Source organism: Netta rufina (genome assembly GCF_964035555.1).
Source record: "Netta rufina genome assembly, chromosome: 9".
NCBI classification, from domain to species: Eukaryota; Metazoa; Chordata; class Aves; order Anseriformes; family Anatidae; genus Netta; species Netta rufina.
This window is the reverse complement of record NC_140132.1, coordinates 9,734,803-9,750,581: the sequence shown is the minus strand read 5'-3', so window position 1 is coordinate 9,750,581 and position 15,779 is coordinate 9,734,803. Positions and strand designations below refer to the sequence as shown.

The 15,779-nt window shown below is 42.9% G+C and overlaps 2 protein-coding genes across 2 annotated transcripts in view; one reads left to right on the top strand and one right to left on the bottom strand.

Moving 5' to 3' along the window:
• The window catches only part of MYO7B (myosin VIIB), a gene marked incomplete at its 5' end in the record, with an annotated part of 44,940 nt that overhangs the window by 25,851 nt on the left and 3,310 nt on the right, over positions 1-15,779 (top strand). Inside the window, 17 exon segments of the mRNA XM_084292113.1 lie at positions 419-538; positions 1,380-1,553; positions 2,451-2,678; positions 3,104-3,271; positions 3,839-3,956; positions 4,047-4,173; positions 4,922-5,091; positions 5,696-5,874; positions 6,723-6,850; positions 7,382-7,539; positions 7,994-8,156; positions 10,066-10,221; positions 12,427-12,532; positions 12,668-12,781; positions 13,663-13,750; positions 14,904-15,010; positions 15,378-15,563. Of these exon segments, the coding sequence (XP_084148239.1) occupies positions 419-538; positions 1,380-1,553; positions 2,451-2,678; positions 3,104-3,271; positions 3,839-3,956; positions 4,047-4,173; positions 4,922-5,091; positions 5,696-5,874; positions 6,723-6,850; positions 7,382-7,539; positions 7,994-8,156; positions 10,066-10,221; positions 12,427-12,532; positions 12,668-12,781; positions 13,663-13,750; positions 14,904-15,010; positions 15,378-15,563 (2,490 nt within the window).
• The window catches only part of LIMS2 (LIM zinc finger domain containing 2), a 40,022-nt gene continuing 36,985 nt past the window's right edge, over positions 12,743-15,779 (bottom strand). Inside the window, exon 11 of the mRNA XM_084292334.1 lies at positions 12,743-12,849. The gene's annotated coding sequence lies outside the window, so the exon portion shown is untranslated. The remainder of the gene's footprint in view (positions 12,850-15,779) is intronic.

The window sequence follows — 15,779 nt, the reverse complement described above, 5'->3', positions numbered from 1 at the left end:
CCCTACAACTCCAAAAGCTCAGTTCCTCCAATCCTTCTCTTCCATTAATCATGGACTTCAACCATTTATATTACCAGAGAACTTAATAAAACTAAGAGTAACCATAATCAGCAGCCCTAACATGCCATTAGCCCTCTTCATACAGAATGTCACAAGACCTCAGGCTCTTCAGTTGGAAACACTAACCCTTGTCTGTAGCATAAGCATAGGAATAAACACTCTCAATTGCCTAGTATTTCTGGTACAGTTAAACATAATCAATAGACGTATACTGACACAAGCCTTTCTTTTCAGTCTAAAAGCTTGCAGAATGCAGGTAGCCTTCATCATTCTAATATATTCTATCAGCTAAAGAGGGTTTCTAGTGTTTTATGGCCATTAGTGTTTCCTAATTCTTTCTTATGCTTTGTGCATACAGTACCTGCTGAATTTCATCCACAAGGGGCCCTCAGGCTACGCACCATATTGTGCTGAACGTCTGAGACGTACCTATGTCAATGGAGCAAGGACTGAACCTCCAAGCTGGCTGGAACTTCAGGTAGCATCTCTTTTTGCTTAGTTATATTGAACTGTGTCATTTTACGCTGGACTGCGTTTACTAATCTGCGCAAACAGATCTTCCTAAGTCCAATAGTGGAAATGAATTGTGCAAGGGGTTTGAAGACCAACTGCCTTAGTCTGTGTAGCTTCTTAAGGTTTCTTATGGGTTTTCTAGCTGTTCCATTAACCTAAATCCACTGCAGAATGTAAGTTAGAGCTACACCACGTGATTTGCAGCGAGATACCTCCATCCACTCAGGAGCTACAGGCCAGAACCATCTACTGAGGGAAGCTCTACATATTTTTGGAAAGAACTGAGTGGGGCTTGTGCTTTTAAAATGGAGGGCAGAAGTGCATATGATACTGTTACATTGCCCACCCCCTTCCTTTAAATGTCAGCCTAAAAATTAGAAGTCACATAAGCCATAAATGAAGATGCCTGTTTAAGTTCTTCCTAAACCTGAGCGACTCCGCTGCCTAACATGCATCTTCCTGGGCAAAATGCTTGCTGCAGGCTATCTGTCCACTGATGCAGATAAGGCTGCACCTAAAAGTCAATGTGCTAAAAAGGACTCAGGAAAAGTCTATCAATCCACGCTGATATGCAATGATCAGCTCCCCTGAGCTGTGAACTTGATTCCAGTGCTGTTCCAGAGAGGTTGTTTATATTTAAAACTCACTATGCATTGAAGAAACTGGGTGGGCTTTCAAGGTTTACTTAGATTGTTGACTAGGGTGTACAGAGTGTGGAGCTCTTAAATCTAAATGCCTTCTTCAGTTTCTATGGAAAAATAAGGTTTGCACGTAATTTATTTCTCTCCTTTACATCTGACTTACAGGCAACAAAGCAGAAGAAACCAGTTATGTTTAATGTCACCCTGATGAATGGCCAAAGCATCACTGTCCCTGCAGACTCTGCTTCCATTGCCAAAGAGATCTGTCAGTTCATAGCAGATAAAACCAAACTGAAGGATGTGTTTGGTTTTTCACTCTACATTGCTGTGTTTGATAAGGTAAGGTGTAGAAAACTAGAACTGGAGCTGCCTTCTCTTTTCGTGGAGTTACAGCTGCACGGAATCCCTGTGACTTCTGAAAGTATGTCTGTCCCCATCCTAGTGCTTGAATCAAATCGGTTCTGGACACCAGCTGAATACCAGGGCAGTGCAGCACTATGGTCTCCCCCAGTTCTGGGATCCCACCAACAGCTGGCTGTGCATGCAGCACTGCAGAACTGCTGGAATGGGGTCAAACTAGCAGGTCTCACATACTAGGGTGCCCTGTTTAAAGGCCTATTTCCTACCTGCGCTGCTGCACAAAACCTTCTTGTCTTGTGTTACATATGGTGCTGCTGATACAGTCCCTACCACGTGGCGCGTGCATTGAAAGCCACCAGCTTTGCAGCAGGGCTGCTACTGTTAGCTCACATGATGGCATTTTAGCCTCCATTTTGTTTTGTTTTTCCCTCTCTCTCTCTTTTAACAGTAATACTGGGGAACAGATATACACAACAGGATGACATCTTGGTGCTCAGAGTTAGGTACTAATTGCAAAAAAAAAAAAAAAAAAAAAAAAATTTCAGAGATGGCACGTTTGTTTAGATTACAGAAACACTTACATGCACATTTAAGGGAATATACAAGGGATAAGCAGAAGTACAAGGAGACAAACAGAAGATTGCAAACCTTGCAGAGCTGTCTCATCTCATCTTCTAACTTATATTTTCCAATACCATCCCTGCACTTAAAAATACACACTTGCCAAAGTGTAACTTGCACATCCATCTGCTTACCTTTTCAGAGATTTTCGTCGTTTTTTTTTTTCTGTCAGGAGACCAAGGAGGTTTGGGCTTGTTGTCCTTTGTTCAGATGCAAGGCAGATATGCCAGTAAATGCAGTGTCCCTTTCTTCTAGGTCTGGTCACTGGGTGGGGGACGAGATCATGTCCTAGATGCCATCTCTCAATGTGAGCAGCTAGCAAAGGAGAAGGGCACGCATGAACGCAATGCACCTTGGAGGCTTTACTTTAGGAAGGAAATCTTCACCCCCTGGCACAACTCCCAGGAGGATCCCATCAGCACAGATCTCATTTACCATCAAGTCATTCGTGGCATCCGGTTTGGAGAGTATCGTTGTGAGAAGGTGGGTCTCCTTGTTCATCCTCCTAAAGAGACAAAACTGAACGAACATTAGAAAGCGAGAGGATGAACAAAGTTTCTAATGGCTGTGAACAACTCTTTCCATCTAATGGACAATTCTTGTCAAGGTGATTATGCCAGCTGTCACGCTGGCAGCTGTAATAGATTTTTTTTTGTAGCTCAGTTCATGTGGCAACTGGAGGCATGTTCAGAGGAACAATTTGTGTCCCTTTGAAATATCTTTGTTAATAATCTCTTTGATGCTATGATTGTATGAAGTTAATCTCTCCTTATGCTGTATGGCTGCCAAGAGTTATCCAGAAAAAGGTGGGGAAAAAAACAGTTCCTAAACTGCCTTCAAGGCTGAACAAAGCGAGCTGGACTTTGTGACATTTTTCTAGGCCTCTTTTAATGAATTAATTGTTTCAGGAGGAGGATTTGGTGGAGATCGGTGCAAAATATTGTTACATCCAGTTTGGAGATTCTATCCACAATGAACTTGTGCAGAAAGTGCTCCATGACTGCATCCCAGTGAAACAGCTGAAGTCCAAGCCCCTGGAAAAGTGGGTGAGCCTTATAACCTACGCACACGCTAAGGTAAGAGGTTTGTCTGGCACTTCTGGGTAACTACTCTCAAGCACCAGCTTCTGCATCTTTCATCATTTCTATTCTATTCTATTGAGGGAAGAAGGAAAAACATCTGTTTGTCTATCCCAAATAGTTAGGACTGGGAGAGAAGAACCTTTCCACTCATTCTTACATATAATAAGGGCTCAACAGGGAGCCAGAACAAAGTACAGTTAAATCTCTTTTTTAAGGTTATTTCCCATCTGACATTTGAGTCAGAATGGGCACTGGATGGAGAATAATTTTGGTCTGCAAATAGGTTACCTGAGTAATTTTCATGGCACCCAGAACATGTTATACTTTTAACCCATCAGTGGGGTTTAGAGGGAAACCTGAAATCCACGTGCCCATGGACAGTCTTAGCTGCTTGTGGCTTGGTCCCCTGGAGACTGTTCCCTATTTGAATTTCACCAGGTACTCTTGACATCAGTGATAGCAAAGGGCTGCTGGGAACCTGTGGAATGAACTTGCTCTTTATTGTCTGCAGATCATGTAACTCAGAATTTACTGAGAAAAATTTGCCTTTTTCTATTGCAGGCCCCATACACACAGGATCGTCTTTCCCGTCAGACTGTGAAAGAACAGCTTGTAGATTTTGCTCGCTTTCAGTGGCCTTTGCTTTTTTCCAGATTCTTTGAAGTCACTAAGTTTTCAGGTAATGTCTTAAGCCTAGGAGTAGAGGACAAATATAAAATCAACAGAGAAGGACTTGTATAGCATTGAGTAGTTTTCTCTGCATTTCCAGGTCCCAGCTTGCCCAAGAACCACTTCATACTTGCTGTAAATTGGAAAGGTATCTGCTTCTTGGATGAGTCAGAAAAGCAGATCCTTGATCTGACCTTCCCAGAGATAACTGGCATCCACACCAATCGGTGAGTGCTCCAGAAATACAAGATCTGAAGAAGGCAGCCCTGCCCACATTCAGAAAGGGGTCTCCATGTAGGAGGGAGGTGTACTTTCTCTGCCATCCCCCTAAGTGATTTGATCTGAGCCTGAAATGGTGGTTTAGCCTAAGTCTGGGGAAAAAAAAAAGGACACGTTCTAGCAGCCTGTAAAGGAAATACTGAAATGGCCAAATCTTCCTGATCAGTGGAAGGACCCTGCTCAACTGGAAAGGTGTAAGGAAGCACAGATGTGTAAGACAAGAATGACCCAAATAGCATAGTTAAGCCATCAACAGCTGTACGTGTGGGGAGTTCCTATAATTCTCAAGTGTGATGGAGCCCAACAGAATAGCTGAGAGAAAAAAGGTGTAATCATTGGCTCACTCAGGGCACACATCCTTGCATCAGATCATTTAGAGCTTAGGGTCTTACATACAAAAAGAATACCTCTGCGAGGATGAAAACATATTTAATTAGTTGCCCAGTTATTCCAAAAGAAAGGTGTTCTGCTATCTAGACTGAAGCATTTTTGTACATAATATGCTGGAGTCCAAAGAACCTGAAGCATGTCAGTTCTTCAGACCTACCAAATCACGAGAAGACAAATTAGGATCTACCAATGCTCACTCTAAGGCAGTTGTCTACTACAAGGAGGTGTAGGTTCCTTGGCTGTGATTGCAGATGGCTCTGTAAGTTTTTCAGACACTCTGGTAACGAACTATTCAATAATACATAGGGCAGTGAAATCATTTGGACAGAGTTGCACTCTCATCACACTTCGTGCCGAGGAGTTTGTTCTGACATCTGTAAACAGCATTGTCATTGCTGAACTGGTGGTCATGTTTCTGGAAGGACTAAAGAAGAGATCACGATTCGCTGTGGCAATGAATGAGAAAAAACCCCAAGGTAAGCTTTAGAACTTTTCAACAGAGTAGGGAAGAAACCTTGAGAGAACCCACAGCACTTCTTTGGAAGAGCTCAGAGAAGTGGGAGAACTTGGGCAAGACTTGTTCTGCTCCAGGATGAACGCACAGTGATCAGCACAGTTATGCCAAGTGTAAGGCAATGTGATTCAAGACCTTCACTTACAGATTAGTCTACTTTCGTGTATATTTTGTTTATATAGGTGGCCAACAACTCAGCCTGCTTATAGTAGGAAGCTGGAGTTGGGTTCCCTGGAAATACTTTCCAGAAAACTTTCACAGGTGGTAAACTGGAATTTCTTTCCATGCTCTACTGCCAGCTCTAGACAGAAATTCTGTATCCATTTGATTCAGATGGAGTTCTACTTTTGCCTTCACTGGAACCAAAATCAGTCTGGCAGAGAAAATTTAAGTGATTTCTATGAAGTGTTATTGGACGATTAGCTGTATTTACACAAATCACTTTCTGTTGCTAATTGAATTCAGACCTTCAAAATACAATTCCCTTGTCTTTCATGTTGAAATGCCTTTACATTTCTTGGACTGTCAAGCCTGAACAGTACTCCCTTATTCTGTTTTTTCAGAAGATCCTGCCATCCTGTCCTTCAAGAAGGGAGACTTGCTAATCTTGACCGAGGATAAAAGACGAGATGCAAGCTCTGGTTGGATTTATGCCCAGAATGAAAGGACAGGCAAAACAGGGAATGTATTTTTGGAAGAGATCTACATTGTTCCTTCTCTCACAAAACCCTCTAGTCAAGTGCTGGTAAGAAAGCTGTACAGTCTTTCAAGAGACTGGAAGATAAGTGTTAAATAGGATTAAATTTATAAATGGAAATTAATCATTCCTCTGAATTCAGACAAGTTCTGTATCTTCCAGTGAAACAAAGCATTTTATTCTGTCATCTCTGAAAACAAAACTAAACCTAGCCCAAACTCTAAGGAGAAGACTGTATTTACATAAAAGCAATGACCTTCAAAATAATAGTCCATTCACTATTAGAGGGTTCAGTACATGGAACTTGTAGCAATTAATAGGTGTGCAGTTGAATTTTCTTGCAGAAAAGCTTTCCTGCAAAGTATAGCAGGGTGCTTTAAAAGAACATGATCTTCCAGGGATTCAACACAAGGTTTCCCATTGATCACTGTTTGTTAACAATTTTTTCTTCAGTTTTGGAGACTCAGCATATTGGCTACTGTGCTAACAAGTTATAAACTGAAGAAGTGGGCAAAAAGCCCCACACCAGTGTTAAGTAGGTGCAATTTTAATATGCATTATGCTCTCGATAATTCCTCACATTATGATGGTTACTTTTGCTGGGACTCTGGAAGTCACTTCGCTGAGTCTCCTCCTCCCAAGTCTTTCCTGAGCCTCTGTAGATCACACACAGAATGGCCGAGGCTGGAAGGGACCTCTGAAGATCATCTAGTCCAACCCCCATTTTATCAAATGTTCTTGAAATACAATCAAACAACCTGCTGAGGAGACAGAAGATCTCCTGCAACATACAGTACCCGAGCTTAGTATATACCATCTGCACATATATGCTGAATAACACTTGACAAGCTGTGCAGAGACCTGTCCATGTGACATCTGTACATGTGTCCTTTCAGAGTTTGCTGATGATGTCTCCAGACCAGAGAAGGACAGCTTCACAGAACTCCTACACGGATGAGCCTGATGAAGAGGATCTCAAAGTGAAGCCTTACACCCTGGAGGAATTCTCCTATGAACACTTCAGGTGAAGCTCCCTGTGCAGTGTAGGCCCTAGGAAAGTTCTAGGCTTAAGGATCACTGAAGAACAACTAGGATGTAATCAGTTCCTGACTGGGTTTCTTCTCTTTGTTCCCTGTAATGAAGTGTAACTTAGGACATGCAGAGATTCAGTCGTACGGCCTACTTCTATCTTTGTCTGCAGAAATACAAAGGGACAGGTAGAAGAATCCCAGCTGGAACTTTTTATTTTCTTTCCAGCAGGCCCTGTGCTTACTTCTCATCCATTCTTCAGCACATACTAGCTAGAACTTACCATTTACACAACATCTGAGGGAGAAAAACTAGACTTCTAAAAAAACTTCTTTTTGCACCTTCCTTTCTGGATCTTAAAGAAGCTACATTTTCCTGCTTTTTGCTGACCTGCATAATCAAAGCAAATATGAAATCACTGTCTTGGGAAAGAATATACATAGAGATCTCTCTTTTTGATCATCATCTATGTTCATAGCAATACTGATCCAGTAATTTTGTTTTGCCTGCACTTGTCTTCATTCAGGACTCCTGAGAAGGAATCCATTAGCAAAGCTGTTCTCCAGAAATCTCGTGGACGCAATCAGCTGTGGGCACACTCTAAAGAGCCCTTAAAGCAGCCCTTGCTGAAGAAAGCATGCACAGACCCTGATCTTCGGGACCTGGCTTGTCAGGCCTTCATTGATATCCTTTCACTTTTCTTTTTGGGATCCAAGAACTCTTGGTGGGAAGAAGAGCTGCTTCCACTAAACTCACCTCCACTGAGATAATACCACATCCACATTACCTGTGGTTCACTTACGTTAATCAGAGGAGGGATGGTGTGTTTGAATTAAGTCAGTTCTACATGACTTAACATTTTTCCCTTGTCTACAGAGTTCCTATTCCTCCCAATACTCCACAACTGGTGACAACCTACTTAACTGAGAACAGGGCTATAGGGGTGAGTGGGATTTACTACATACACCCAGAACAAGCAGTAACTGCTGCTCAAGGAAAGGGGATGATCACAGAATATATTCCAGACCTTCCTCTCAGTATTTCCCACTCATACCTCAGCAGAGTAGCTTAACATGTTAGGATTCAGGTAAGACTTCCCATTTATCTTTCAAAAATGACCTGCTTTTGTCCTTAACAGAGTATTTACCCATCATGAAATTCATGGGGGACTACCCATCAAAACAGGCACACTCTTCTGTGGAAGTCACTGACCAGATATTTGTGGCAGCTATTCAGGAAGAGGTCCTGCGGGATGAAATTTACTGTCAGATCATGAAGCAGCTAACTGAGAACAGAAACAGGTACTCACCAAAGTTCAAACAGCCTGCTTCTATAGGCCCCAGGGTTCTTAAGTGCAGGTGGTGATCAGAAAACTCTGCTACACCTGTGGTAGGGTGGGGACAGACAGAAGGGTGTGCAAATGGGCTGCCACCCTCTGTGGGGCTCACCTTTTCAGAGCACTCAGAACCACTGACTGGCACTGCTAGGCCATGGAGTGGGACCATTATTCATCTCCCTTCAGCTGCTCCCATCAGCATTCATTGTTCATCTCTGTGCACTATGGCCAGAAAGGTGTTACTGAAGCCTTTTTTTGTCCTAATGCAGCCTGTGGAGAAAACATGGTATTGCAGAGGATTCTTGGATGCTTTCAATGACTGTTCTGCCAGCCCTCCATTTGTTTTAAGCTTCCCAGTGACAATATTTCCCTTTTACAAGCATGTAGTTCACACTAAGTTTTTTTTTTACCACCAGTGAATCCTTCTGAATAGTTACATTAATTAGCTTACACAACTGGCTTTCAGAACACCTAGTTACACAAGAGCCCCTACACACAGGTAAGTCTCGGAAACAGGTTGGTGTTTTGCTTCCCAACCTATAAAATACTAATTTGACCTACTTTCAGAGAAGTTGAATTGCAAAAAGAAGCTTAAGATATTAATAAAACAATTCTAATTATTAACAAAATGGTTTGTCAATTTCTGGCTGCATTGTGACACTGCAAAAGTTAGAGAAGGAGCCTCTATTTGTATCTTTTTTCTTACTGTACAAATTAGTATAGTGGGACTGTACTCATATATATATTATATAGTGGAACTCTTACCATGAGTGTAACTATTAGATGGTAAATCTCCTTGCATGCAGTAAATCTTACAGGATATTTAATGCACAGTCTGTAACCATGGTGCCAGTGCCATTCCTGCTATACTCTACCAATTTAGTCCTGTGGGTCATTCAGTGTTTTGAGAAGTGGAGAAAATGCTTGAAAAGTGGCTATTTCCATATATTTTCTTTAGAACAGCCACAGCAACAAATCTTATCCTTCCCAGGCTCCTGCCCTGTGGACCATGTCCTGCTTTCAAACAGACACAAACACCACTGATCTATAGAGTATAAATGGGATTAAAATAGTGTTTCTTCACCTGCAAAACTGGAAAAGTAAATGGGAATAAAGAAGCCAGGACCTCTTTATTCTGCAGAGTCCTGATGCCAATTTAGAGACAGACCTACTGGCTTTCCCAAGCAACACCACTTAGCATTTTGGAGCAATCCCTGGGACACAGATGAAGTGTGTTCTGCTCCTGGCTTTGAAAGCAGAATCACTGACCACCTACAGAGTCTTACTGATTAGGGTGAGATGCCAGAAGAACTTTGGCTGGCAAATTTCACAGACCCAAAGGCTGGAGGAACTGTCATTTTTAAGAGCTGTAACTACCTCACTACACGATGTCATCTGCTTGCTCATTTTTCAGAAGAGGAACACATGTAAGGGGAAGTAAATTGCAAACAAAGTGCTTGTGTTCTGAAAAAAGCTGCCCAGCACAGAGGGCAGGTGCATAAAAACGCTTGATAAAACATAATCCAAACAACTGTGAGCTTGAACAGTAAATTGACAGTGGTTTTCGCAGGGAATAGCACCAAGGTCACTGCTGCCAAGATGACTGTTAAACTGGAGCTTGTATTTATTCATGAGATTTGCAACTGCTACAATACTTATCAGCCAGGATTTAGCATTACCTTCACATACGGGCTGTGGCTGTTGCACAGAGAATGGCTGTCAGCTCCTGTGCGGAGCCTCTGTTGATTTGCAGCTCTCTGCTGAATGCCACCATGTGCCATGATGGGAGTGTGTTTCTCTTCCCTAAAGCTGGTGTTTGGTCAAAGGAAGAATTACATGCAGCTCCAGCAGAACCATTTGCTTTGTGTTCACAGGTACAGCGTGACCAAGGGCTGGCAGCTTCTTTGGCTCTGCACCGGCCTGTTCCCACCCAGCAAGTCACTGCTAAAACACGCCCAGAAGTTCGTGGAGACGCGTAAGAAAGAGCCACTGGCCATGGAGTGCAGTCGGAGGATTCAGACAGTGATGAGGTACACAGTCCTAGATATAGCCAACCCCAAATGTTCAAACATCATGAATCGGGTGCCAGAAAATCACATGGACCAAAACAGCAATACTTTCCTTTCTCTCTGTACATCTTTTTCTTTGAAATGGTCATTGCTTTTAATTGCCCTAGGGACTTTGAACCTCTTTGAAGAGAGGTCCATGTCACAGTTTCACTCCTTTCTTTCAGTGTTAGCAACATTTCAAAAAAGTTGAGCATTACACATAATCACTCAATTCCCAGAGCTGGGCTATCCATGGGCAGATCCCTGCTGGGAAAAGATCAATACAGTCAGTTTCTTTTCTTCGAAGAAACACAAATAAACCAAGCCCTGAGACTTCCATGGTTGTTCACACCAGGGCACTTCTCAGAGTGCTAAGCATTATCCTTGTCCTGGTGAGGGCTGGAGCAGCAGGGCGTCTAGCCCGTGGTGCTTCCCAAGCTCTGCAGCTCTGCATGATGGGTGCAATTCGGTGCAATGCAAGGGCCATCACTTCTATGTTGCTGGGAGTGGAAGCCACTTCACATGGCCATACGGCAGTGCTACTCCTTAGACAATGATGAGCTACAAGAATTAAAAGAAAAGTCTAGTAACGCAAACAGAAAGGAATTTGCTAACACAGTGGCTGCCCCCCTTGCAGTGGATGAGTTTTGGCACTGCTGGGGAAATGTCGCTGCACAATGAATGTGCCTTTGAGATGCATGAAAAAAATGCATGGCGAGGAATGCTATTCATTATTCTTTCCATGGAGAAGACTGAAAATTTCCCGCCTCCCTATATCATATGCTATTCATGCTCTAAGCCCTGGTGAGCTGTATAGAGCTTCTTTAGAGTGGTGAACCAGGGAGAGGAAAGCATAATGGACTATTTTGGAGGAGAGATCTTTTTGCTAAACTGCCCCAAATCTGGAGTCTGGGGGAGGGGAAGAGAAACAAAGACAAAATGTTGTTTTCTGAGAGCATTTGCTTTCCTGCACCCACACTTATTTTTTCTCCTTATGAGTAACCTGCTTTTAAGAGGAGAGCAGACAGCTCAAAGGACTGACCTCCAATTACACAGAGTGAAAGCCAACTGAGCACTTAGGTACACCTTTTCCTCCACAAACACGAAGCTTTACTGCTTCATCCCCAGACTCCTGGCCAGGGAAACAGAGCATTCTGATGGGTGTTAAGCAGATATTTCTTTGGCAATGAATTCCTAGCTGTAGGTTGCAAGGGAAGATGGCCCTATGCCTCCAGCCCAGCCACTGCACATCCTTGGTCTCCTGTGGCCTCCCGTTGCAGCATGGCCAGGAATAGCTGACAGAGTCCACATTCCATACAGGGCCTGTGCAGTACCAGAACACATACTGTTCAACTTGGGTTTACAGTCAGGTTTTCCTTCTCCAACTGCTACTTTATTTATTGGGGGAAAAAAGTGTTTCCAAAACTACACAACAAAAGCTGGATGTCAGACTAAGCTCTCTTCATAAGAGCTTGACTCCATGTGAGAGAAGAGCTTGGTGCAGAAAGCTACAGTATGTAACATCTCCCAACAGCCTGCCCTATGCCACTGGGGACAGGAAGAGACCAGCCCTGGAAGGTAACGTGCTAGGCTTGTCCTCACTTTAACCATGCCAAGGCTTTTGCATGACTGCTACTCTAGGCCCAGTTCCTCTGGTTAAAGGACAGCTCTGTTCTGAGATACAATTTCAATGATCTGGGACTGTGCAGCTTCACATCTCACAAGTCAGTGATTACACGCCGGTTCTTATATAAGCCATAATGCTTAGAGCAGCTGTCCAAGCTTTTCCAGTACTTGTATCCTGAGCTGTAATATTCATTTTGTATCTGTATGCAAATTTTTTTAGCTGATGCAAGAGTTAAAATAAAATGGCCACTATCTTCACACTTCAGTAACAGTAAGGAAAACAGCTGCCGAATACACAGAAGGATTGCTGGTACTGGGTAGGAAGGTGCCTTATTCGTACAGCCTCCTTGCAGAGTACAACAGCCTTGTAATATACATGCTAATAAGCTCCTCAGTTTTTGCTCCTAATACAATGAATTTGCAGTGGGGCAAAGGTCCATTAGAGCCCTCCCCATGTAGAGCTCAGCATTTTAAATGGAATCTGTTGTTTGGGAGGAACACTGTTTGACTCCTAAAACAACCAGCACTGATCTCTCTCATGTTGGTGGTGGTGTTTTCCAGGAATGGCTCCAGGAAGTGGGCACCTCATCCTGTGGAGGTTGAGGCCATCTTACAGAACAACACCAAGATCTCACACAAGATTTGCTTCCCCAATGAAACAGAAAAGGTGAGAACTTACTTGTTTTCCTGGCCTTGACCATTTTCCCAGCCATGATGTATTTAATCAGGAACAGGTTTCAAGATATTCAGTCTTCTTACTTGTTCCTCTCCTCTGTGTAACTGAAGTCTTGTTATCTCACAGACATTTGATGTGGGAACAAATACCAAAATCCGGACTCTGTGTCAGAACATCGCTTCCAAATTACAGCTGAGCTCCTGGGAAGGCTTCAGCCTCTTTGTCAAGATTGCAGACAAGGTAACTTTTCTCAGCTATGGCAGGGTAGCCAGGCTCCTTCTTCCTCTCTTACTTCTCCCTCAGGCCACCTAAGCAACCATATATGAAATGAAGCAACAGAGCCAGTCATTACTGCTTCTGTCTTGCTGAAGGAATACAACCTAGTCTAGAAATTCTAGCACTTAACACTTGAGTCCCCTGAAGAAGCTGGATGGAGATGCAGAGTTTCTATCAGTCTACTGGTACACACGTGGTACTAAAGGCAGAGGACATAGCTTTTCTTGCAGCTGCTAGGATGGTAGCAAACTGCATGTTGCATGCTGCTGGATTCAACCTTTCTGAACTCAGGCTTTGCCCAAGAGATGCACTGTGTATCTGCAGTACTCACTAGTCTTAGGGAAAGCAGTGGCTGACCAGCACCAGTCATTGCTCACTAGTTTCTCAAAAGTTGCCTTCCCTGAAGTTTGGGTAGGCTGATTTGCTGACGTCTCTTCTCTCTGGAACTGTTTGAAGACTGTGATCACGGCAAAAGCAATACTGAGTCCAAACACAGGTAGTTTCTGATATGCTGTGTTCCTTAGAAGAAGAACCCAGTATCTGCCAATATTTTATTATGAGATCGCTAGGATAAGGTAGGCATCTTCAGCTTGACTTCAGTAAGGAGGTTGGAAGGAAAAAAGCAACAGAAAATGGAATAAACCTTCCCATATGAAATGGAAATCATGTAATCCCTCCTCCTTCTCCTGTTTCTCCACTTGTTTCCCCTTGCCTCTGTCTTTCCTGCTGTAATTGTGCTGTCTTGCTGTAGAAAGGGAAAGAAAATACTTGCATATGCGGGGGCAGATAGTATTTTATACAATCTACTAATCCTTTTCTGTCCTTCGTTGCTTGGCGTCTTCCAGGTGATCAGTCAGAATGAAGCAGACTATTTCTTTGACTCGCTAAGGCAGGTGACAGATTGGAACAGGAGGAATAAACCAGTGAAAGATGGTAAGGGGAGTGCCAGCATGACAAGAACCTGTGTGAAATGATGTGTTGAACTGGAAAAGCAGCAAATTTACCCAGTAGGATTTATCCCATCTTGCCAAATGTGTGACAAGTTTGTCTTACTACCATTTTTGTTTGCACATACACTGTTCCTGCCTGCACCAGCATTAAGACCCAGTGACCTCATACAGCCAGCCACTGGCTGTCAGAAACACCAGAATATCTTGTCTGAGGATCTCTGCATAAATTTTAAATTGGTACAAATTATTCTTTGACTTATTGCATCCAAAACACACATCTGGATGTACGCAAGTTAGATAGATTGATCCTGCTTACGATTCAAGGCTCATACATTGCCAGATCAGGGATCAGCCAATACATGTAAATAGGTTCTTTACAGTGTCATTCCCATTCCTTGGGTCATTAGAAAATTGCTGTCTGCATTACTACCTGGTGACAACCAGACCACAAGTTGTATTGCTAGAGGAACGTGTTTTTAGCATGAAAAAATATAACAGTAATGACAGCAATTCTTTCCACTTCACCCCCAGGCATAACGTACATTTTGAAATCCACTGCAAACTCAAGCTCCCCTCAAATTTCATACTTGTTGACCCCGACCTTTGCTTATTTCAGGACAGTGAGGTTCAACCTCCAGAAGCACTAGGTATCTAAGACTTTCTAGCTTCCCTCCTCTCCCCACACCTGATGCAGCTGTTAGGATCTCTGAAAAACACAGCATAAAGATGTCAGTGCACTAAATCACAGTTCATTTCTGTAAACGCATCCACTGGGGAATGTACCAGCATCACTGTAACAGAATTCAAGTGTGCTGAACATCAGCAAATAGCTGTCATGAGCAGCAAGGAATACACGCTCATATTGTTGGGATCCTCAATTATTCATCCACCTCTGAAGAGTCTAATGCTGCACCTCAGATGCATGATGGGTGTCCAGGAACTGACAACTAGTCACAATTCCTTGACCATCTAAAATGTCATTTTCTGTGCTGTTTTTTTTTGTTGTTGTTGTTGTTTGTAACTTTGTTGTTATTAAAAGCAGAACTGTATTTCCGAAGAAGCTCACAACTGGAGTTCCACTCACTGTGGAACTCTACAGTGATACAGAGGACAATGACAAGATGTTGTTTCCCTAGGGGCAGCTATGTCTGTGGCTTATGAAGTGTACTTCATGAGAAAGCTGTGGTTGAATGTAACTCCTGGGAAAGACCTGAAAGCTGATTCAATTTTTCATTACCACCAGGTAACCAGCTCCCTAAAGTGTAAATGTATCAGCAATAAGCCAAGAAATACTCCTGAAAAAGTAAGCCTGCCCGAGTATTACCCTCTCACTCACTGGGGAGCACAGTTCAGACTCTGAAGCAGATTTATGTTCTAGTGTTCATACCTTAGCTGTACAGTTATGTCAAGAGCACAGCTCCTTAATCTAATTAATTGCTCCTTGGACATGCCCATTTTCCTCCATGACTGTATGGAGAAACTCCAGAAGGAGCCAAAAGTTCTTGGAATGTGCTTGGTGAGACCCACACCCTGACCTCACAGTTTTATTATGCATAAATCAGTGTTTGCTTCAGCCCTTTCTATCTGGATTCAGAGCGTGTCTCTTCCAGGAGTTGCCAAAGTACCTCAGAGGCTACCACAAGTGTTCCAAGGATGAAGCTGTCCAGCTGGCAGGGTTGATTTATAAAGTGCGCTTTAACAATGACCGCACACAGTTGGCAGTCATCCCCAAAATCCTGAAGGAGCTGGTGCCAGAAAATCTGCTCCGAGCAATCTCAACAGATGAGTGGAAGAAGGTAAGAAATAGCACTTCTTAAGGCTTTTGTTATTCTTACTACTTTGATAGAGCTTTATGAGAGAAGAAATACATCAATCCACACTACTTTTTTGATTTGAATCTTTGAAAGCACTGTAGAGTGATGCTGTTTTGCCACTTATGATCCAGATGTAGTCATCATTTCTACCAAACCTCTGAAAGATATCTGCATGCCTGGGACTGCTTTGAGATGTGC